Consider the following 21,356-nt stretch of genomic DNA (forward strand, 5'->3'; position numbering starts at 1 on the left):
GAGGAGGAGGAGGAGGAGGAGGAGGAGGAGGAGGAGGAGGCACCCCGAAGCGCTGGGGCCAGGGGTTGAAGTCTTCGGTCCAAATGCCCAGGTCTAGAAGAAGCTGATGCGCCACTTCACAAGTCTGAGAGACTTCAAGGCCCTGTAGGAGGGTGACGAGGAGCGACGAGAGCGAGAGGGCAGCTGACCTTGAGGATCTTGCTGGAGTTGGTGGACATGAGCGCCAGGTCTTCGACATCCTTCAGTCTTTCAACGTCCCCCTTCTTCAGCTTTCTTGTCTGATGAAAGAATCAAAGGACCAAGGATGAGACAAGAATAGGAGAGACTTCGATTCTCTTGAGGAAAGCTTCCCACTCTTTCTTCGCTGCTTTCTCCATCTTCATCTTCTCTAGCTTCCCATCAACATGTTCTTTAGTATGAGCGCTGATATCCGATGGTTCGCCATGAAAGTACAAGTCCTCGCACACGATCTTCCATGTTGCCCATGATGTCACGTGGTCTACTTTCTGCGAAAGGAGTTCACGAGAGATCGGAGGGTTATGAAATCGACTCACATCGAAGAGCAGCTGAGCGAGCTCTGAGATGCTCTTCGATCCCGTCTCGAGAACGAGTTCATGCACGTCCTCCACTGAGTTCACAGGCTGGGGAGAAGCGCTGTTAAGCTCTTCGACCTCCCAGGACCTTACGGGCCCTTCATAGATCATTGCGACATCCTTCAGCTTCGCTTTCCTGGCCTTTGATCCGAGGAAGGTCAGAGTGACTTTTGCTAGTTCCTCGTTGACATCGTCGACGATCGCAGGCTCGTTCTTGTACACGACAAGTGAGTCTTTGACGGCCTGTGCTGGAGGAGAGGCATCTGCTTTCAATCTCCTGCAAACACCTCCAACAGTCAGAAAGAAACCAACCAAACGACTCCCTCCTGCTCAAAGTTCTCACAGGTTGCGAAAGATGGCAGAAAAGTGGCTGGTGGCTCTTCTTGCCCTCGATGGTGCGGCAAAAGGAAGATCTGCCCTCCGGTGGGTAACGCTGATCCTCGTGTTCAACCTTGGAGCGAGCAGGGGACTTGATGGCATCATGAAGGCGGGAGAGCCTCGTCTGCCCATCAACAAGTCTCCTCCTCCTCCTCCTCCCCCTCCCCCTGCAGCAGCAGCTGCCGCCACCATCATCCACACCAATGTCGCAGCCATCCCCACCATTCCTCCCAGTTCGCCACCACCCCTACCCACCGGATCAACAAAGTATGACCCTACCTTCGTTCTGTACCCCTGAAATCATACCCTGCATTGAGAAGTACCCACCACCCTTTCCCACCAACAAAGAAGGTACCCCCACCCCCAATTTTCCCTTCCTCCGTTTAATCAGGACCCACCCAACAAACTTCCCTGCAGTGATTACCCTATGGTCTTGAACCCCACCCCCCAAAAAACTTCAACTACCCTACCTCCAGTGTCAAGCATAAGTACCTCCACCCCACCCCATGACCTCTACCCCTATCAATTTCCCTGAGTGAATGGGGGCCGACCATAGAGGTTATACCCCCTCCCCCCACGATATCTACAAAGGTATTTGGGTACTGACTAAGTACCCCACTTTGATCATCTAAATTGAGGGATTTGGTGGGGAGGGTGGTGGGTGAATTGGAAATAGTGGGGTAGTTGCAGGGAATCGAAGGGGTCCGTACCAAGAGGGGAAATGGGTAGGGTAGAAATCTTGGTAGTAATGGTGGGTAAATCACAGGAAACGAGAGGGTGGGGGTAGTTCACAAACACGATTCAGTGCCAGTGGGGTAGTGGGGTTTTGAATTCGCGTGTAACGCCATGGCGACAAGAACGAAACGAGCAGGTGAGGAGGAGGAGAGAGAGGAGAGGATAAGAGCAAGAAGAGTGAGAGGGAGAGTGAGAGGATAAGGGGAAGAAGAGTGAGAGGGAGAGGGAGAAGGGGGGGAGGAGAGGGAGAAGGGAGAGGGAGAGTATGAGGAGAGAGGAACGAGAGGAAGTATGTGTAAGAGAGAGAGAGGAGGACGAGAGAAGACAATGAAGTAGTGATCAGGAGACAGACCAGAAGACAGTGAAGCCGAATCCAGACACACAGAGAGAAAAGAGGGAGAGACAAGATTCTGTATTGAAGATGGCTATAGAAGCTGCAGAATCAGGATGTTTGTCTGTAGATGGACACGTACCTCTCTCTGTGCTGCTTTCGCTTACAGGCGTTCTCTAGGGGGTGCGCCAGCTGCGAGCAAAACAACGAGCAAGAACACGCTTTCTATGAGCACAGCTCCCGTCAAGTCTGTCAGGGCGCTCGGAAAGGAGAATGAAGACCTTCACCAGCAAGTAAAGGAGCTGACGGAGACTATCAAGACGCTCACGGAGAGCAGGAATGCTCAGAAGCATTCAACAGATGTACTTGCATATGCTAAGACGTCATTTTGATGCTGACAGCGATGGCAGAGACTCGTCAAGGCGAAGGAGTCGGAGATCGAGACCTTGAAGTCTGACATGGAGACTTTGAGACTCGAAGAGCAGAAAAGGATCTTCGAGCTCGAGGAAGCGTTGAAGGCTGCACAGGAGGAAGCGAGCGAGAAGTCGCAGAAGAACGACGAGTTTCAAGCTCGGCTTGCTCAGATGCTGAAGTCGAATGCGGATTACAAGAACTGCCTCGAGCACTATGGCGTCAACGCTGTTACTTTGAAAGAATGGTCGCAGAGAGATAAGGAGAAGCGAAGAGACGTTGAGATGCTGGAAGATCAAATCATGAAGGCTCTGGAAGATCTCTCCCAGTCTAAGAACATCCTGCAACAAGATCTGCAGAGAGGAAAAGAAGTCTCCGAGCTGATTGCGCAAGTGAAAGAGGACATGAAGCAGGTCAAAGATTTCAAGACAGCAGGTGAAAACTTGAAGATTGTTTGCGGCGAGCCTTGATTCCTTGTGCCGTAGATGTTGACAGCAACAGTGATGAGGACAAAGAAGATGTCGACGAGCAGCTCTACGAGGATCCAAGAAGGCACGAAGGAAGGGAGGAGGAGAATGAGAGTGGAGACTCGAGCGGACAGCTGAAGGAGACTGAGGAAGAGCAGGAGCAGGAGCAGGAGCAGGAGCAGGAGCAGGAGCAGGAGCAGGAGCAGGAGCAGGAGGAGACGAACAAGGAACCATCTGAACAGTGCCTGCAAGAACCAGAGGAGGAGCGTGAGGAGTTCGTGGTGAAGGAGGCGGGAGCGGGCAATGAGGAGGCAGTGCTTGACGCAGCCAAGCCCGAAGACCAAACTGATGTTGTTGAACCTCAGCCACAGCAGGATGAGGAGGACAACCAGGTTCTGCCAGGAGAGGAGCAAGATGCCGAGGACCAGGACAAGGAGATTCCTGTAGAGGAAGCGACAGAGCTCAAGACTCCCGAGATGGAAGTGGCTGCATTTGCAGAGGAGGATCTAAATGTCATCGATGCAGCGACTGACGAGGTTGGAGAGAAGGACGAGGCGACGGTAGAGGAAGAAGCAGGCGAGAGCTTGTCGGAGAAGACCTCATCGTCTTCAGTTGAGTCCTCTGCAGCTCCAGCAGAGGAGGTCGGCACGGAAGAGGCCGTGGAGGAGGCTCCCAAGGAGGAGGAAGACGTTTCCTGCGGTCAAAAGGATGTCCCTGACGAGTTGCAGGCTGAGGAGCATGCGGATGGTTTATCCATGGCTGCGCTCCTGAATCCAGAGGAGCCTGTGGATGAAGCAAGACTATCGCGGAGCAGCGACGACTTCATCGACTCGAGCCGATGGGTGCAGGAGGAGGAGGAGGAGGCGCTGGCGAACTCGAGGAGGGAGTCGTTTGACAGCGCCATCTGCTAGAGGAGGAGAGAGCTTGTAACTAAACGCTTGTGATCTAACTTAAAATTAGGCAGCTTTGCCTAGAGTATCTACACACGAGTGCGGTAAAATGCAGACTTGACGTCCTGACCAGAAGGCGAGAGGGTCCTTGTCGCCGAGCGGCTGCATGCTGATGAGAAGAAGACCAGGGCGGGGGGGGGGGGGAGGGGGGAAGCAAGAACACCTGACTCAAGGCAGAGATTGCTGCCTTCAAGTCGAAGTTCAGGAGCTCGATAGTCGCTGCGCCATGACAGTCATTGATGAAAGAGGATGAGGAAAGAACGTGAGAAAAGACAGGGACCCGAGGAGGAGGAGCAGGAGGAGAAAGGAGACCTCTTGTGGTGGCGAACTGGACGTTGAGGTATCGGATGTTGTCGGTGGACCTGACCGTGTAGAGATGGCCGACGCTGATCGACGTTCCCGGCTGCACAATTGTCACGAGGGAGCCTTGCAGGGGATCGACCAACGATAAGGAGGCTGTCGGGAGAGACCAGGTCCGGGTTGAGGGCCCACATCTAGACGATCATCAGGAGGAGAAGAGAGAAACGACAAGGAGAGGGGGGGAGGAGGAGAGGGCAGGATGAGAAATACCTGCACGAAGTTGCTGCCGAAGATAGTGGCGATTTCTGCAAGGGTCTGTCCTTGGTTAACTGACCATGAGCATCTGTTGACGGCAACCTGGCATAGGAATAGTGATCAGCTTAAGAGCTCAATAGGGAAATCGACTCACTTGAACGCATGCTTCCGAGGAGACGTCGCTGATAGAGTTCACGGCTCGGAAGCAAATCGCCTGAAAAGCATGTGCAAGCAGCGAGGGATGAGGAAGACGGAAGCAGGGCATGGAAGGAGAGGAGGAGATGAAGGAAAGAGGAGGGAGGGAGGAAAAGAAGAAAGAGATCGTAAGGAGAAACGAGAGGCCCACAATTGCTCTGCACCTGCGACCAGCCTCCATAGTAGCTGGCGGGTGTCCACTTGAACAAGTAGGTGTTCTGCCCACAATCTCACCCACCCTCCACTCTCCCCCTCCTCCCCTGCGCCGTCCCCCAACACCGTCACTCGCTCTAGCCTTACTTGAGAATCTCCTAGAATGGGGGCTAGCGAAGCTCCAATTGGGAGGACAACCTACAAATGGTTGAGCTCAACAGGGAGAAAGTCTCCTCCTCTTACTGGCGCCGTTATAATGACTGGGTCAAGCACGTTCTCATTTACAGCTCTGATATTGATCTGAGGAACAGTTAGAGGATGAGGATTAGAATAAGGAAAGGAGGAGAACGAGGAAAAGATGAGGAGTGGGATGAAGAAGTCGATGATGATGATGATGATGATGATGATGATGATGATGATGATGATGATGATGATGATGATGATGAGGCTGATGATGATGATGATGATGATGATGATGATGAGGCTGATGATGATGAGGCTGATGATGATGATGATGATGATGATGATGATGATGAGGAGGAGGAGGAGGAGATGCTCATGATGAAATGGTGGTGGTTGGGGAGATCACCTCTAAATTAAAATTCATGTCGATGACCTGAGAGGATTCATTACTTACCCGCACTCTCGAGGTATAACATGACTACAGACTCACATAAGACGCGTTCGACATTGCTGGCAGAACGAACGAGGGAGGAGCGTTGGGCTTGATGTTGATCTGACCAACGGAGTAAGTCATGAGCAAGAAACCGGCCGGACCAGTACATGGAAGCAAGTTGGGAGTGTTCTGATGTGGTTGGGGCAGGTTGGTATGCAACTGAAAAGCTCGTCACGTCAACGTTGGAGGTGTAGACTCCAGCTCACGGAGACACGGGGGGGTTGCACGTGCAAACACCTGCAGTCGTCTCACGGGGCGTAAAGGAGGAAGAGGGAGCATACTGCTTGGGTCCATGTTCAATGCGACGCCGCAGATGTAGTAATCGCCAGCCCTCCCCTTCAAGGGCGTCCATGTGATCTGGGGAATGACGTCACAGCTCATGGAGCTGAGGCTACGAAGAGCTTACCGTCCTGTAGGCCGGGTTGCTTCCAATCTTCGCATCTGCCGTGGCTCCTGCAAAGGAGGTCAGATTCCCTCCACAGTGTCTCAGTCAGACCCAGTGGCAGAGTGTTGAACTCAAAGTAGAGAATCTTGGTGAAGTCCGGGTCCTTAGCAAGAGTCATTCACCATCGGATGCTCAGGTGGCAGACTGACAGTCGCTGAGAAGGTCAGCTTCAGTGGGAACTCCTCGAAGCCGACGATGGCAGGCATCAGTGTCTGGTTTGAAAACGCTTCTCCCTGCTGAATCTTCACGCTTGCGTTAAGCCAACCCTTCATGCCTCACCTGCATCGGAGTATTGGGCGGCCCATTCAACAGGATCGTAGGCCCAACTTGCGTGTTCCTTTGCACGTGTACTGAAGTTCAACCACTTGTCAAATAGTTGAAACCTGGAGAGTTCACTCGCACCGATGACGTCGACAGTGCAAAAGGAATTCGATTGTGTGTCTTGAACAACAAACACAACCTGTCCAGCAGCGCTTCAGCACAAGAATATTGCTCTGTTGAAAGCGAGTCAACCTCGACGTCATCCGTGCAGGTGGTTTTGAAACAGGACACATCGAAACTGACCATCCCTGCATTGCAACTCAGCGTTGAGCGTTCTATGTACGGGAATCGTCTCACCGGTCATGGCATCGACTTGCACGATCGTCGTGTTTGGCGCCACATTCTAACAGCAGCTTAAGGTGGAGAATAGAAAAAAAGAGCTTGAAGCTTACGTAGAGCGCATTGTAGTAGGAAGCAGGCATCATGGACCAGGATAACGAATCGTGCTCTGCAAAGCCTCTCGCACTTGCCGCTGGGATCTGCAAGTTCAGGATGAGAAAGGGAATTTATCCAATACGAGTTTGACCAGAAATTGCTGCACAGTTGGTTCGCTCAATCTCACAGAAACCAGAGGCATCATGCGCACGTACGGAGAGCCGATCATGTCAGCGCTGCTCAGGTCGACCCTGCAGCAACATCAGCCTCTCTCGCCGCGAGGCTCAGCAGCCACGTTACGCACTTTGTGGTGAGCAGAACCCCTTTGTTCGCATTCTGATTGCCCGCGACTCGACAACACAATGTCAAGTTGGCCAGCCAGGGTCCTCCGGGTCCGTACTCCCAGTCAATGTTAGTCACTCCCACCACCATGTCCTGAATGGGATCGACACGAAGAACTTCGACATCGAACTTCGCGGTCATGTTCCCATCGCCAAAGGAAAGGATCGGATCTTGCCCGTCAACTCCGGTGATCTTCATGATTTCTCCAGCCGTTGAAGGTTTGTTCTGCGTTCCGAACACGACTATCGACCCGTGGGACAGTCGCCATGCACTGCAGAAGCAGAACTCAGAAACCTCAACGTCAACAACTCTACATCACCTCTCCACGGTGAATGTCACCATCCTTGAGGACGAGTTTGTCGGGAACTTTCGTTTCCAGCTGATGGCACCATACCTCCACCTTCCAGATTCTTGTGCAGATGCAGCAACGGCCAAGAGGAGGATAGATATGATGCCATGAGACAAGTTGCTCGAAGTCATGATGTTGAATCAGAGCCTCAGGAGCGCAAAGACATCATGTTCACAGCACACATGCTCCTAGACAAACTTCCACCATGCCTGGGCTGCGGAAGAGAATGATCAGATCAACACAATACAGAATCACAATTAGCTGCTTAGTGCTATCAAAAAGAGCTTCTCATACACAGAGCGCTAGCAGGATAATTCTTTGTGAGTGCGGGAAACGGTGTGTTTGTCATCCTCCAACAATCTGTGACTGCTTGAAATAATACAACACAAACAAATGTAACGAAAAGATAGGAATGCTCTCGATCGTTCAGCGCAGGACACGTCAAAAAGCATTTCAGAGAAGACAGTTGCGCATTTCCACCACATGGACAGGTAGGAGAAAGCTGCTGAGTTCTTAGTGAGATATCCAATGAATTTGCAACAGGAATCTGAATTGAAGTTCAGGGTTCAGAACAGTTTGGATCAGAGAATGAAGCAAGAGGATCAGCTCATGGAGAAGTTGAAATGCATAACTTGAGGAGAAGGATGGCTGCCGCAGGCGATGATAGGTTGGAAATGACTGGAGGAGATCACGGCAATGAGGTGAGTGTAGTTGTGATGGTAGCAATAGGAAGTTGAGCAGGAGAGGAGGAGCAGAGGAAGAGGAGGAGAGGAAGAGGAGCAGAGGAAGAGGAGCAGATGAAGAAGAGCAGAGGAAGAGGAGAAGAGGAAGAAGAGCAGAGGAAGAGGAGAAGAGGAAGAGGAGCTCGTGACTGGGTCACTCGGGCGGCATATTTTCTGCATTGCTTCTTCTTCTCAAAGGCCATCAATACAACAGTTATCTCCGTTACTTCATGGTTACAACCGCTACCAACCGTTACATAGCTTTACAGATAAAAAAGATTCTTTTTGTGAGGATTTTTCACTATTTTGGTAAAAGGATTTTTGGTTGGCGATGATGATGCGATTCAGGAAGAGGGAGGGGAGGGGAGAAGAGAGGAAAGAAGAGAGGGGAGCAGAGAGGGGAGCAGAGAGGGGAGAGGAGAGGAGAGAGGAGAGAGAGGGAAGAAGAGAAGAGAGAGAAGGGGAGAGAAGGGGAGAGAGGGAAGGGGAGGAGACAAGGGGAGGGGAGGATCAGAAGGAAGTGGAATACTAGGATTCACATTTCGTGTCATATGTCTGTGAACAAGGAGAAGAGAACCTATGGGAAGGATATCTGAAGGCGAAGTGTGAATGAGAGTAAGTGAGCGAGCGAGGGACAACGTTGCTGGAGGACGGTACTAGTGAGAATAATATTGCTCTGCAAGCATTGCAGGATTTCTCGATTGACAGACAGACTGAGTTGACTTCAGGTTCATGAGGCGGATAAAGTGATGGAGGAGTTTTCAACTTCCGAATTCCAATCGCGGTGATGACTGGTCTTGGTCAGTTGAAGATCCGTGACTCACTTTCTAGGTTCCAAGCTTATGGAAGCGTCTCTACTTCCCCCGGAGGCCGAAAGCGTTTCTCAAGGGTCCACGTCATCGCGATTGGTGGCGCTGTTGTGGTCGCGATCGCCGTGGCTTCCTTCTTTGTGCCCTCAGGCTCAGGGAAGCAGAGCAGCTCGAAGAATGAGATGCTGAAGCTGAAAGCTAAGGACAAGATTCATTCGCGTCACATCAAGTCAAGCCTAACCGATACAGGTTTCCTCTCTCAGCAGGACCGAGATTTCTTTCCGCAGGACGTTATAGACTCCCTGGACACCAGCGTCGACCCCTGCACAGACTTCTACGAGTTTGCCTGCGGCAATTGGATCAACAATGCGACTATCCCCAGCTATCAGCCAGCATGGGCGAAGCAGTGGGATGGAGTCACCAAGCATGTCGAGGCCATGACCGTTGACTTGCTCAAGAAGGACGCAGGAGTGTCGGGCAAATTCTTCAGATCCTGCATGGACACAGAGACGATCCAGAAGCTGGGGGCTACACCGCTGGAGCCCTGGCTCAAGATCGTCGATGGCATCGTCGACAACTCGACCCTCCATAACGCGCTGATCAAGTTTGCCGTGTCGGATCTGAACTTGTTCTGGAGCTGGTGGATTGACTCTGACAGTGAGGATTCCAGCATCAACAGTTTCTTCCTCGCGCAGGGAGGCATCACAATGCCGGATCGCGACTACTACCTCAAGCAGAGTGAGGGGATGCAGAAGCACCGCAAAGTTTACCTCGACCTCGCCGTCACCCTGTTTGGGCTTGCAGGCAGCTCAGAGGCTCGAGCGAGGGAGCTGGCTACGGACATGATGGATGTAGAGACTGCATTGGCTGCTGCGATGACTCCAAGAGACCTTGAGAGGAACGAGCATGGGAAGCGATACACGGTGGAGGAGCTGTGTGGTATCGCTCCTGGCATCGACTGGGCGGGCTGGTTTGACGGCATCGGGGTGAAGGGGGTTGGCAGCATGCCTGTTGGATACTTGGTGGTCAAGAACGAGAAATTCCTCTCGGCGCTTTCAGGAATCATGATGAACATGGGGTTGAAGAAGCTCAAGAGCTACATGAGGTGGCAGCTTGTTTACAGCTACTCTCCCTTTTTGAGCATTGAATTCGAAAACGCTCTCCTCAAGTACAATCAAGACCTTTACGGCATTTCTGTGCTCCCACCGCGCCACAAAAAGTGCTTCTTCAGCACGAATGGTGACCCAAGTCCGTCCACCAGTTGGGAATGACTTTAGTTTTGTTTCGCAGGAGCGATGGACATGCATGTGAGCAAGCTCTTTGTGGAAACATACTTCCCCGAGCAAGCTCGAGATAATGCCCTTGAGATGCTGCACGAGATTCGCGATCGCTTCAATGCCAGCTTGTCAAGAAAAGATTGGATGGATCCCATCACCCGGCAGAAGGTCGAGTCAAACACGAATCATTCTCGAGTTGTGAACCTCATGCCAACAGGCGATGGTGAAACTGCAGCAAATGTTCATGGAAGTTGGTCACCCTACAGTCTGGCCCGCCTCGACATATGAGACTTTCAATGTAAAATCTTTATGTTGAGATGATGATGTTGCTGGATCGCTCTTTAAAGTTTCAAATCCGCAGGAATTTGGAGGGATCAGAGAGGACACCTACTTTGACAATTGTGTCACGACCAACTCTTGGGATGTGAAGAACACCCTGAAGAGACTTGGAAAGAAGGTTCGGAGCGAACTCTCAATCTTGGTGTAAGGAATCAACAGGTTGACAAGAAGCGATGGGGGAGTTCTTCAGCCACAGACGTCAACTCCTACTACAACCGCAAGGTGTTGCAACTTCGACGGACTGTGGGGTTGAGATGGTAAGAGATGTGTTGGTTTCAGGTCAACGGCATCTTCATCCCTGCCGGGATCCTCCAGCCGCCCTTCTATGACCCGAAGCAGCTGGTAGCGCGAAACTACGGCAGTGTTGGAGCCATCTGCGGGCACGAGATGACCCATGGGTTCGATGACGTGGGACGAGAGGTGAAAGATGGAAGTGAGCTCGAGGGCAGCTGGGCATTGACCTGCTGATAGTATGACGGCAATGGGAACCGCAATGGGTGGTGGACGCCTGACGTGGTCAAGGCGTTCAAGGAGAGAGCAAAGTGTATCGAAGTGTTGTTCTCCTCCTACGAGATTTACGGGGAGCATGTCAACGGCAAGCTCACGCTGGGAGAGTCCATTGCCGACAGGTTCTGCTGCCTCCTGCTTGGCTGCTCTTGTAACGCTCAGCCTCACCAGCGGAGGGCTGAAGTTCGCCTGGGAGGCCTTCTTGTTCAAGTACAACGTGAGAGGCGACGACGGTGACTGTGACTCGCACTGAACGACCTGCAGCCCGACGAGAGCATGAAGCGATTGTTCTTCGTCGCCATGGGTCAGGTGCAGCAGCTCTTAAGCGAGGAGACGGTTGGAGGAGTGACGGACTTGCAGACATGGTGCGAGAAAACTCGAGTTGCAAGCGCCAAGAACTCGCTACTCACGGACGAGGTTAGTGCAGCTACTCCCGTCCTCTCCCTCCTTCCCTCCTCCTTCCCTTGACTCTTCAGCCTGACCTTTTCCGGGCAGCATCCTCCGAACAAGTACCGCGTGATTGGGACTCTCAGCCAGTTCGATCCCTTCTCGGAGTCTTTCGGGTAAGAGGGGGAGCGGCAACGACGGGGAGGCAGGGGAGCAAAGGAGAGCAGGAGGAGTGAGCGTGTGAGGGAGGAGGATCGAACTTGGGGTGTTGAGACGTGTGGCAGATGCCCCGCAGGCTCGGCGATGAATCCGATCGCTAAGTGTCACTTGTGGTGATATGGTTTGAAATCAGATTCTTCTGTGTATATAGCTTCTAATTTGTGAGCCTGTGATGTGCGCTGGTCCGTCCTCCTCTGTCTGTTATTCTTTCTCGTCTTGCTGTGCCAAGGCACTTTGTGCTGAACAAGATGAAGTATTAAAGTATCTCCGCCTTCCGGCGCTCTTGGCCCTTACGCACCCAGGTCTCGTTGAGCAGTCGAGCTGGACGTACCTGACTTTTTCATCCATTTGCCGAGGTCCCAAGAATCCGGCGGAGCAACGCTGTCGCTGTAGTGGGCCATCCTCTTGTTGAACTCTTCCTCGTAGTACTTGAGCATCTTCTCGCACTGATCGATGCCATGGTCTGAGACGAGGAACCCGTTGTTGATGTTGAACTCCAGGAAGACAGGCCCCTCTTCGCGCACCATCACGTCCCACCCCACGTTAGCCAGCTCCTTCCCCAGCTCCCCGTGCATGCTCATTGCAAGCTCGTAGGCGCGGAGGAGGGCAGCAGTGTACGTGGACGCGTCGATCCACGTCCTGTTCCTCGCATCGTAGAAGCCGTAGCACGCGGGGTCTTGGGGGTCTTCGTCGTAATCCTCATGGTTGCCGATGAAGGGCTTGGGCCCTCCCTTGAGGAGAACAGCATGTCCTCCGATAATGTCCGTCTGCACGCGCTGATCCTCCAGCTTGTTGAAGGTGCGCCAGCAGTAGCCGAAGGAGGGCGCCGGCGCTTCGAACCGCCACAGTGTGGAAATGCGGAACCATTCCGCACGAGGATGGAAGGAAGGGAGAACCTGCAGAGAGGAAGACAGTCAGGAGAGACAGCAAGCAGACTACTTCTGTGCACCTGCTCCACGAGCATGTAGCATGCTTTCCTGTAAGGAGGAACAAGTTGCTCAATGTCATGGCACTGAACGATTCCCAACCCCATGGTTGCGTAGACAGGCTTCCAGATCCACTTCATCTCATCTTGTCCCTCGATCTTCTTCGCTCGGTACTCTACTTCTCCATTTCTCATAACCAGCATGATCCGAGCAGTCGGAGCTTCATGGCGAGCAAAGAGCCGATCCTGCCAAAGCTTGTCGTGGAACATGTCATGGAACTTGTCGTACATGACGCTGGGATAGGAGAGCGACTCTGCTGCACTATAGATGGCAAGACCAGCACCGTTTCCAAAGCCCTCACCTTCGATGGCAAGAGGATGCCGAACGTAGAACCACCAGAGCCTCCATCCCCTCTGACCCGATCGGTCCATCCCATGTCCTCCCCTTGCAAACTGCCTCGCTGGAATCATCCAGGTCGGGAAGAAGGCGTGGACGAGCCCAACAACGGGACCCATAAACTGAAGGAAGGTAGCTCCTGAGAGCACGAGGAAGCGCGTGATGAGCGGAGGATAGCTCGTGTCCATGGAGTGCTGGACGAAGGGAGTGCCTCCTGGGAAAACATTGAGCGTGAATGTGATCATGGCATTCCGCAGCGACGAGCGCAGACGATCGTTGGCGGTGGCAAGACGGATGAAGAGCTTGCGGTCGAAGGGCGACATCACCGCCCATTCTATCGCCACCACTCCCAGCATGCCGACGGCTCCTATTGCCAAAATACCCAGGCCGCCATCCCACGCCATCATTCCGTTACTCTCAAATGTAACGGTACAAACAGCCGTTACTAACCGTTATGAAATCTTTCCCCGGGGCCCGAGTCCGGCGGTCCGTCCACTGAGCCCGGCCGCTGAGTGCCACGGTGGTCTCACTGGCAGAGTCAGGGGAGGCCACCGTGACTCAGTGACGCCGGTGGGCCGTGCCCGCCGCCGACTCGCCGCCTCGCGGCGTTCGGTCCGTTCGACGGTGGTCCTCTAGTCTCCGAGGAGGCTGCGGCGCCGCGCGGCCGCTGCTCTCGGTGACTCGGGGCCTGCCGCATGATCGGACTCAGCGATCATCCGATCGAATTGTCCTCGTACTGATTTTTTAACTTAACTTTGAGTAAAGGAACTCCGAGGCAGACTTGATAGGGTTTTTGATACCACCCCTGTGTACTCAAACAGTACCCCTTCATCTGACTGATTTTATCTTTCCGAGGGTGGGGGTGAACTTGAGCCCCACCCTTCGGCAACCAGCTCAGCTCACTGCACCGGCTGGCATGGCGGAGTCGAAGAGGGGGAAAGCAGCGAGGCGAGGAGAGCAAGAGGAGAGGAGAGAGAAGGAGGAAAGAGAGGGAGAAAGACACGAATGGAGAGAGGAGGACAGCAGCAGATTGAGAAGGTTTATGCTGCACAAGAAGCAGGCGAAGAGCAAAAGTTAGACGAGCAAATCCACATGAGTGTGGCAGCGAACAATTCGTTGGGTCGTCACACTAGCATGGATTTTAGATGGTGTGTGTAAAATGCATTTTAGTTGAAGGGAGAAGGAGGAAAGGGCATTGTACTTGAAGCCATTATTATGAGAGTGGCAGACGTTTCAGAGTGAGAGATAAGAGTGTGTTGAGGCAACCATGAGGCGCACAAAAGTTCAATTTTGAGGAGGAGAAAGAAAGATGGAACAACTCAACGATGCCAAGTAGAGAGTATCTTTACAATAGAGAGAAGTTAATTCGTCTTCGACCATCCAAATGTAGTTTCCGCATGTTCTGGCCTTCTGTGACTTCGCTCCCATTGTATTCATCAAAACAGTGTAACAAAGAGTCTTTGCCAACTTCGTGTTGTCCCTCCGGAGAGCTGATTCTCATGGGTTCATACAGGATCAAATCCGTTTGTGTCATCCCGCAATATGGATGGTTTACAAACGAGACTGGAGCAAGGAGGAATCGTCAAAACTCCTGCACGCACGGTGAGTAAATCAAATCTCTTTTCAAGAGCATCATTCGTTGGCAGGGTGACAACCCGGTGAACGTGCACGTTTCTTCCGTTCAGTCTGTCATTCGTAATGCTCATCTGGTCCAATATCACTGGAAAGGTGAAGACTTTGCTGTGGCCTCTTTGAGACTGATGATGGCGTTTTAACGAAGATGTTGACCTTGAAGCGAAGCGGAAGGCATGGGAAGAAACTACACTCGAAGTGGCGAATGCACAGGAATCAAGCGCAGCCTCTCGAAAAGCTTTAGCAGAATCCACAAAGAATTTCAGAAAATTGCCGGACGAAGAGAAGTTAGCTGCCTGGGGAGCGCTACTCAAATCCTACCAGTCAGAAATTGACAGCTTGACAAAACGCTGCAAAGCTGCTGAACTCGCGTTCATCAATGTGTTCAAGGCCTTGCGAGACGTGCCTGACCCAACAGGGATGTTGAGCACTCTTTGTGAGGAGCTTGAAAACATGATTGTGTTGAAAACGGCCTATGACAAGGTCAGCAAGGAGCTGGATGAATACAAAGAGGAATTCCAGTCGTTGAAGAATCAAGATGTAACCATAAGACGGCTGGAGGAAAAGATCGCATCGTTGGAAGAGGAACGTGAGGGATACGTAGCAGCTGCCCTGGATGAGCATGCACGCGCCTTGGAGGTCCAGACCAAAGCCGCTATGGAAAGCAAGGAAAAGAAAGAAAAAGAGCTCGAAAATCAGGTCAAGCAACTAAAGCAGAGCATTGTTGAGATGCAGAGGAAGAACGATGAGGCTCAGGCACTTCAGCTGGAGAATCAAGTTCAACTGGAAGCAGAGATTGCGGCCAAACACTCTCAGATTGATTTGCTTTCTGAGGAAGTTGATCGCCTGTCCGCTCAAGTCACAGCTACTGAAAGAGAAAAAGAGCAAATCAATTCGCAATATCTTGAACTCTGGAGGAAGCACTACACAAACGGTGAGGCTGCTGCGTCTGGTACGACCTCGTCCACTTCTGCGAAGGTTGTGGAGTTGGAGACTGCCCTTCAGTCCAAGGAGGGTAGACTTAAACAGCTTTGCCTACAAGTCGAAATTCTTGAGGAGTCTGTGCAGAAAGAGCGAGATACAGCGCAACAGGCGGCAGAACAACATTTGCGGCAACTGAAAGTGAAGGAACAGGAGATCGAACATTTGAAACAGACGATCTCTGAGTTGCCTTCACAAGCAGACTACAGACGCCTCAAGAGACAAATCCAGATTTTACAAGCAGTGGAATACAACATGCCAGATGCTTTAGAAAGTGCGATGAATGAGTCCGACGAAGAGCATGAGGACGAAGACAACAAAGGATCCGAAATCCGTAAGCTGGAAGAGATTCTCATTGCTAAGAATCGGCAGTTGGATTCGAAACTTACTGAGACGAAGAGGCTTCTGGACTCCACCAATGACGAGCTGAAGGAGCTCAAGAAGAAGGAGACAGAAGCTGAACAGAAAATTGCTGAGCAAGCTGCGCTGATCGCCAAACTTGAAGACCAGCTTTACACGCAGCAGAGCCCACTCTCGCAAGGCTTTTCTGCGCAACACCTTTCCGCACTCCTAGACTCCAAAGATCGTGATCACGACGAAGAAAACGTCCCTGCGAATCAAAACTCTCTTGCGGCAGCAGTGGCCGAGCAGAGGGATCGTTTCCGAGCCGCAAACATTGCGCTGGAAGCTGAGAACACTGCATTGAAGAAGAGACAGACCAACTTGGAGGGGGAGATCCGAACTCTCCGTTCGGACAACGTGAAGATGTACGAGAAGATCAAATATTTGGAGAGTTACCGGCCAGGAGCAGCAGCGAGGGGAAATCACTCGGACGTTGAAGCAGGAATCGACACTTTCCCACATGCTGACAAGTACAAGGCGCTGTACGAAGAGAGTTTGAATCCCTTCACTGTGTTCAACCAGAAACAGCGACAGCTGAGAAAGGAGAAGATGCCACTACATGAGAGGCTGATGCTGGAAATGTCGCAGTTCTTCTTGGGGAATTCTGTTGCAAGGAAATTCTTGTTCTTCTACATGGTGAACGCGAGATGGTGTGGGGAATGGATGTTCTGACTGACTTGTTTCCCTTCCAGGTCATTATGCATATTCTCGTGTTCGTCACTCTCTACCGCTTCACTCACAATACCGGATGTCGTAGAATATCCGGAGGAGGTGCAGCGGCTGCCGCTCAGGCTGCTGGTCAGGCCGCAGGTACACTGAGGGTCAAGGAGGAGGCTGAGGGGAGAGAGGAGGGGGATCAGGGAGCCACAGAGGAGACTCAGTGGGGAGGGATGGCGAGGGTTGTCGAGGAGAGGTGGAGAGGGGAGGAGGGGGAGTCATGTCTAGTCACTGAGAGTCCGCAGGAGTTGCAATTGCCCAGCAGATGTTGGCGAAGAAAATGGTGAGAAGATTGTGAACTTCTTTCAACCTTCAAGTCATCATGCATACAGGAGGCGTCACCATGGCCAGCAGCTAGCAAGCGATAAAGGGCAAGAGGTTCATGTCAATAACAACTTCTGAAGTATAAGAATGCAACTCGACACGATGAGGCAGGAAGACGCCCATACCGACAGCAACTCCGATGCCTCACTGTCAGGCAGGCTGAATGACCACCCGCACAAGGTCGACCTTGCGGATGTGGTGGATCTCAATGTAGTTCTCCTCCGACCGGACCCACCTGGTCGCCATCTTGGGAGAAATCTGTACGTCAAGACCCTTGGGGAAGTAAAACTCCTCGGACACCTTCAAGCATGCGATAAGAACAAAACGAGGCAAGATCATCGTCTCACGTAGATGAGAGAGGGTGAGGAGACGTTGAGGTCCGGCCAGTATATAAGCTCGAGCCGAGCGCTCGCCTTCGTCCACTGGAAGTGTCTGATATCACCGGCTATGGCGACGGGATAGCCACGTGCTAGAGCTGCCCAGTTGGATAGGAAGAGCTGGGAAAGTTGATCAGGTGATACCAAGAGACCGAGGAGGCAAAACCTCTCCGGAATCGGTCCACAAGCATCCTCCAAAGCCAGTCTTGCAAGCACCGAATCCTCCCCATTGCGTCATCTGCGACGGGGAGCGAATGTGAGGAAACAAAAGACACCGAGAGAGTCTCACCGGGTCCGAGATGTTGCCGTTGCAGAACATCTTGTACTCCCAGACAGCCCATGACACGAACATGGAGTCGGCAGCTTGAGCCGATCTAGCGAAGATAGAGTCTGAAGAACACTGCTCTCCGAACTCAGTCAGCATGATTCCTGTGTTGAGCCGTTCCGCTTCGCGTACCTGCTCCTCTTGTCAAAGTGCTGCAGACTCAGAGGAACAAGAAAGCTACGTGAATCGCGACTTCCTGGAAGGAAGAATTCTTTCTTTGAGGTCCTGCTGGCCACTCATAGTGATGGAACACAAGAACGCTCCTGGTAGTTAAAAAAAGAGCACGAGAAGCTTTTCAATACCCTCCTTTGCCTCTTTCCTCTTCCCCTACCTGTTGGCATTTTGAGACCCTCCTGGAGGATGACTGAACCCGTTTCCATAATTGTCCCATGTGACTCCTGCAAAGAAGACGAGCCGGGTTGGATCGACTTCCCATATTGCAGTCGCAAGTCGATCGTACACTCTCTGGTGGATCATGATTAGGAGCATGAAAACACATTAATTTTTCCCTTCACCTGCAGGTTGTATTCATCCGCGACTTCTGGCACGAGCAGGAGAGGATTGTGGAAGATGTTACCACACCAGGGCTCGTTCACCAGCTCGATCCCCAGCACATATGGTTCATTCTACAGAGAGATCAGCAGCTCCTGACATTCTGAACTAGTTACCTTGAAAGCAGCGGCAACTGTAGCCCACATATTAGCCCAAGCGTCGAGAATGCCGTCTTTGTTGTCATAGATCGCCTTGGCGAACATGTAAGATGGACACACCCGATGCACAGATTGTACCTGGACTGCTGAGCTGACAGCCTCCGCAAAATAGTATCTCGACCAGTCACCTTTGAGACATTCTTCTACCGTTGGAAATCCTGTCGCTGGATCGAAGCTTTCAAACGGCGCCAGATAAGGTTCGGGGAAACGAAGCCTGCCTGATGGCAGTATAACCCAGTCAGGAAAACCTTCTCCGCAAAATCTTTCAGTGAGTGCATCTTGATGCATGTCCAGCAGAGTGTAAATTCCTCTCTTTGCTGCTTTTTGTGCTATCGACTTGAGAACCCCAATGTATGTCATGTTGTATTGTCCACGTTGTGGCTCTATACCCGGCCACATGGTTCCGAGCCGAATGACATTTACGCCTGCTGTCTTGAGGAGATCAAAATCCAAATCATGCAGAGACGTCTGGAAGTCAAAATACTCCGTCCGAGGATGCCAGGGTGCTCCCTTCACGATGGCATTCACCCCATGGAATATTCGCTCTCGCCCTGCAGCATCCACAAACGGTCTGAAGCCAGTGGCTCCGGGCTCGCCAAGATGTATCGGCAAGATAGGATCATCGCTCACACGAGGGAGTCTAACTCGATCAATTCCTTGAGCAATTTGAAGGAGAAAGAGCCAAAGAAGAAGAGAAGATCTTAGCATGGGTATATGTCCAGAAGTTTGGCGGAGAAACTCAATGTGTACAAACCAGCAAATGGTCTAGGGGACTGAGGAAGGATGCGAAGAGAAGGAGAGCTCGGAGAAGCAGGAGATAGCAAGAGGAGCAAGATAAGAATGGGAGTGGGAAATGACGGGAAAAAGGTGTAAAAGATTGGCACAAGGAGAAACAGAGGAACAGGAAAAGAGAGCAAGTGAACCGAATAGTGAGACTTGTCCAGGAGGAGGAAAGGGGGAGGAAGTGGAAGAGGTAGTGGAGGACAATGAAGAGGAGGAGGAGGAGGAGGAGGAGGAGGAGGAGGAGGAGGAGGAGGAGGAGGAGGAGGGAGCGGAGGACGATCTGCTTCCTTTTCAGGAACTAAATCGTTCTGTCTTGAAGCATGGCCGTTGCGATCCCTCGCCGACCCCTAATGAAATTCTCACCCCTACCCCCCCATTTTTCGATTGTGACATTACCACCCGTGGTTATATCGTAAAAAGTACCCTAGTATTATAAAACCTTTGTGACCTCACCCCCTTTCAATCGTGATTGTACCCCACCCCAATCACAGCACCAACAAACTTAGTTCCCCCCTACTAGTGCCACTGCTTAGAAGGCCAGCCCTGTCTCGTTGCGTCCGATCACTGACCGGGCCCGCCGACTGTACTGCCTCGCTACTGACTCAGTCACTCCTTGCTCGGCAAGTTTTTCCGTACTAGTAGCGACCATATGGCCTGTACGACAGTACGGTACAGTGTCAAAGTCAACTTGGCAAAGCCTCGTCGGCGACAGGGGCATTACTGGCTTCTCAAAACGTTTCATTTACAAGGTGAAATCTTTCAGAATTTTCAAGCTGTTCTAGACAAGTCCAGCAACGTAATAGCTTGAAGGCTCAATTCTGCGCACAGCATTTGCCTCACCATCAACGATTTGCATGAGAACATCAGTGTGGCTCAAGGATCTGCAGTTGTTACAAGCTGCAACATATGATTGAAGGGACGAAGAATCCAAATGATTTCCCCAAAGGAAAAGTGTCTGCAATGAAGTGACATCAGCACCAATTGCTTTTTGCAGGTGCAAACACTACCTTGAGCTTCGTGCTGTGAGCGACGGCGATCGACAAGGCTTCGATTCCACGTGACGCAATCTCGTTGTAAGAAATATCGAGCTCTACGACGCTGCTGACCGGAAGAGCTTGTGCAAGAGCCTCGCAGCCTCGATCGCATAGTTGATTGCACGAAAGCTTCAACCTGCAGCATGTTAATTCGTCAAACATTCCAAGGCAACATTTACCGAATCAAGTTCTGGTCTTTCTTCAACAGATTGTGAATGTGATTTCCGGATATTTCAGTGAGCCTGTTGCTCGACAAGTCTAATTCCGTTAGTGTTTGATTCAGCATCAAATTGTCGCACAGCAGGAAACATCCATGATCTCTCAGCCCAGCATTCTTGATGGAGAGGGACTTGAGACTCTTGTTGATTTTCAGTCCGGTAGCAAGGTGATAGATGCTTTCTTCTTGACAGCTGAAAAGAATGGGCCGGTCGACGTTCAAAGAAGTGATGCTGTTGTTCTGTGCTAAAGCCTTCCCCAACATCGTGAAAGTCTGATGTCCAAGATCCATACAACCAAGACTTATTGTGCGAATAGAAGTGTTGCGAGCTAGATTCTCTACCAAGATCAAGCCGCCTTTATCTTCGATTTTGTTTCCATCCAGAAAAAGGTGTGATAAGCTCTGGAGATTGTTCATGACATCCGCAATTCGCTTTGCACCCTCCACTCCAAAATTGTTATGAGAAAGACTAAGTGCAATCACATTGTCAAATTCCTGAAGATAGTCCATCAGAAGGCCGACACCATGATCAGATATGTTGTTCCAGCTCAAGTCAAGCTCTCGCAGTACTAAATCTCCTGCTTGTCTCATTCCTTTCAGGAGCGCCTCCAAGTCCCCATCGTCCAACCGTGTCGGGTACGCAATCTTCGAGTTTCCCTTCAAGATGAGGGAGGTAAGCTGAGTGTCACTAACCGCGATTTCATCAAGAAAGTCTACAACTGCTGAGTGCGGCCTCCTCTCTCCTCCCTCACAAGCCTCGATGTATCCCTGTCTCAGCGCTCCTGCCATTGCTGCCATATTGAGATTCGCCGCCCGCGCAGCGCCCGCGACTGGCCCGCGACCGTTGATGGTAAGAGTGGGGATGTGGGGAATAGGGCGGGTTTTGGAGCCGGAGTTCACGGCCCCGGTTGTCGCGTACTACGGTACGGTCACCTAACTAGGCTCTCTCAGAGCCGGCGGCACCAGTAGCCGGGACTAGCTAGGATTTTATTCGCT

The 21,356-nt window shown here is 51.7% G+C and overlaps 8 protein-coding genes across 8 annotated transcripts in view; 3 read left to right on the forward strand and 5 right to left on the reverse strand.

Moving 5' to 3' along the window:
- Positions 1 to 1,187, reverse strand: part of GUITHDRAFT_106470 (hypothetical protein) — a gene marked incomplete at both ends in the record, with an annotated part of 3,314 nt that extends 2,127 nt beyond the window's left edge. Inside the window, 6 exons of the mRNA XM_005834845.1 lie at positions 44 to 142; positions 189 to 278; positions 327 to 506; positions 555 to 641; positions 687 to 870; positions 937 to 1,187. Coding sequence (XP_005834902.1) covers positions 44 to 142; positions 189 to 278; positions 327 to 506; positions 555 to 641; positions 687 to 870; positions 937 to 1,187 — 891 coding nt within the window. The remainder of the gene's footprint in view (positions 1 to 43; positions 143 to 188; positions 279 to 326; positions 507 to 554; positions 642 to 686; positions 871 to 936) is intronic.
- Positions 1,188 to 1,817: 630 nt separating this feature from the next.
- Positions 1,818 to 3,826, forward strand: GUITHDRAFT_137282 (hypothetical protein; the record flags this gene model as incomplete). The annotated part of the gene is made up of 4 exons (XM_005834846.1): positions 1,818 to 1,842; positions 2,218 to 2,330; positions 2,448 to 2,883; positions 2,934 to 3,826. The coding sequence occupies 4 exons, from the start codon at positions 1,818 to 1,820 to the stop codon at positions 3,824 to 3,826; spliced, it is 1,467 nt and encodes a 488-aa protein (XP_005834903.1).
- A 45-nt stretch (positions 3,827 to 3,871) lies between these two features.
- GUITHDRAFT_106472 (hypothetical protein) lies at positions 3,872 to 7,407 on the reverse strand (the record flags this gene model as incomplete). The annotated part of the gene is made up of 22 exons (XM_005834847.1): positions 3,872 to 3,967; positions 4,029 to 4,084; positions 4,178 to 4,268; positions 4,436 to 4,522; positions 4,575 to 4,634; positions 4,916 to 4,966; positions 5,012 to 5,068; positions 5,442 to 5,504; positions 5,552 to 5,603; positions 5,651 to 5,681; positions 5,726 to 5,801; positions 5,851 to 5,897; positions 5,941 to 5,992; positions 6,039 to 6,125; positions 6,169 to 6,239; positions 6,292 to 6,349; positions 6,403 to 6,458; positions 6,508 to 6,553; positions 6,603 to 6,689; positions 6,737 to 6,836; positions 6,890 to 7,198; positions 7,247 to 7,407. The coding sequence occupies 22 exons, from the start codon at positions 7,405 to 7,407 to the stop codon at positions 3,872 to 3,874; spliced, it is 1,794 nt and encodes a 597-aa protein (XP_005834904.1).
- A 1,317-nt stretch (positions 7,408 to 8,724) lies between these two features.
- Positions 8,725 to 11,812, forward strand: GUITHDRAFT_162627 (hypothetical protein). The gene is made up of 13 exons (XM_005834848.1): positions 8,725 to 8,782; positions 8,830 to 10,046; positions 10,098 to 10,252; positions 10,302 to 10,382; positions 10,446 to 10,541; positions 10,583 to 10,645; positions 10,703 to 10,843; positions 10,895 to 11,052; positions 11,102 to 11,147; positions 11,195 to 11,239; positions 11,291 to 11,347; positions 11,426 to 11,493; positions 11,602 to 11,812. The coding sequence occupies exons 1-13, from the start codon at positions 8,748 to 8,750 to the stop codon at positions 11,651 to 11,653; spliced, it is 2,214 nt and encodes a 737-aa protein (XP_005834905.1). The 5' UTR covers positions 8,725 to 8,747; the 3' UTR covers positions 11,654 to 11,812.
- Positions 11,813 to 11,826: 14 nt separating this feature from the next.
- Positions 11,827 to 13,265, reverse strand: GUITHDRAFT_106474 (hypothetical protein; the record flags this gene model as incomplete). Its single annotated transcript, XM_005834849.1, has 2 exons — positions 11,827 to 12,432; positions 12,486 to 13,265. 2 exons carry the CDS (start codon positions 13,263 to 13,265, stop codon positions 11,827 to 11,829), a joined length of 1,386 nt encoding a protein of 461 aa, XP_005834906.1.
- A 1,135-nt stretch (positions 13,266 to 14,400) lies between these two features.
- On the forward strand, positions 14,401 to 16,958 carry GUITHDRAFT_106475 (hypothetical protein; the record flags this gene model as incomplete). The annotated part of the gene is made up of 6 exons (XM_005834850.1): positions 14,401 to 14,460; positions 14,505 to 14,586; positions 14,639 to 16,509; positions 16,566 to 16,683; positions 16,836 to 16,873; positions 16,923 to 16,958. The coding sequence occupies 6 exons, from the start codon at positions 14,401 to 14,403 to the stop codon at positions 16,956 to 16,958; spliced, it is 2,205 nt and encodes a 734-aa protein (XP_005834907.1).
- Positions 16,959 to 17,943: 985 nt separating this feature from the next.
- Positions 17,944 to 19,034, reverse strand: GUITHDRAFT_157591 (hypothetical protein; the record flags this gene model as incomplete). Its single annotated transcript, XM_005834851.1, has 5 exons — positions 17,944 to 18,081; positions 18,132 to 18,242; positions 18,285 to 18,359; positions 18,405 to 18,877; positions 18,959 to 19,034. The coding sequence occupies 5 exons, from the start codon at positions 19,032 to 19,034 to the stop codon at positions 17,944 to 17,946; spliced, it is 873 nt and encodes a 290-aa protein (XP_005834908.1).
- Positions 19,035 to 19,831: 797 nt separating this feature from the next.
- On the reverse strand, positions 19,832 to 21,154 carry GUITHDRAFT_152007 (hypothetical protein). The gene is made up of 3 exons (XM_005834852.1): positions 20,323 to 21,154; positions 20,117 to 20,279; positions 19,832 to 20,064 (listed from the first exon to the last, which is right to left on the reverse strand). Exons 1-3 carry the CDS (start codon positions 21,147 to 21,149, stop codon positions 19,888 to 19,890), a joined length of 1,167 nt encoding a protein of 388 aa, XP_005834909.1. The 5' UTR covers positions 21,150 to 21,154; the 3' UTR covers positions 19,832 to 19,887.
- Positions 21,155 to 21,356: the final 202 nt, after the last annotated feature.

The sequence above is a fragment of the Guillardia theta genome (assembly GCF_000315625.1).
Source record: "Guillardia theta CCMP2712 unplaced genomic scaffold GUITHscaffold_24, whole genome shotgun sequence".
Lineage (NCBI taxonomy): Eukaryota > Cryptophyceae > Pyrenomonadales > Geminigeraceae > Guillardia > Guillardia theta.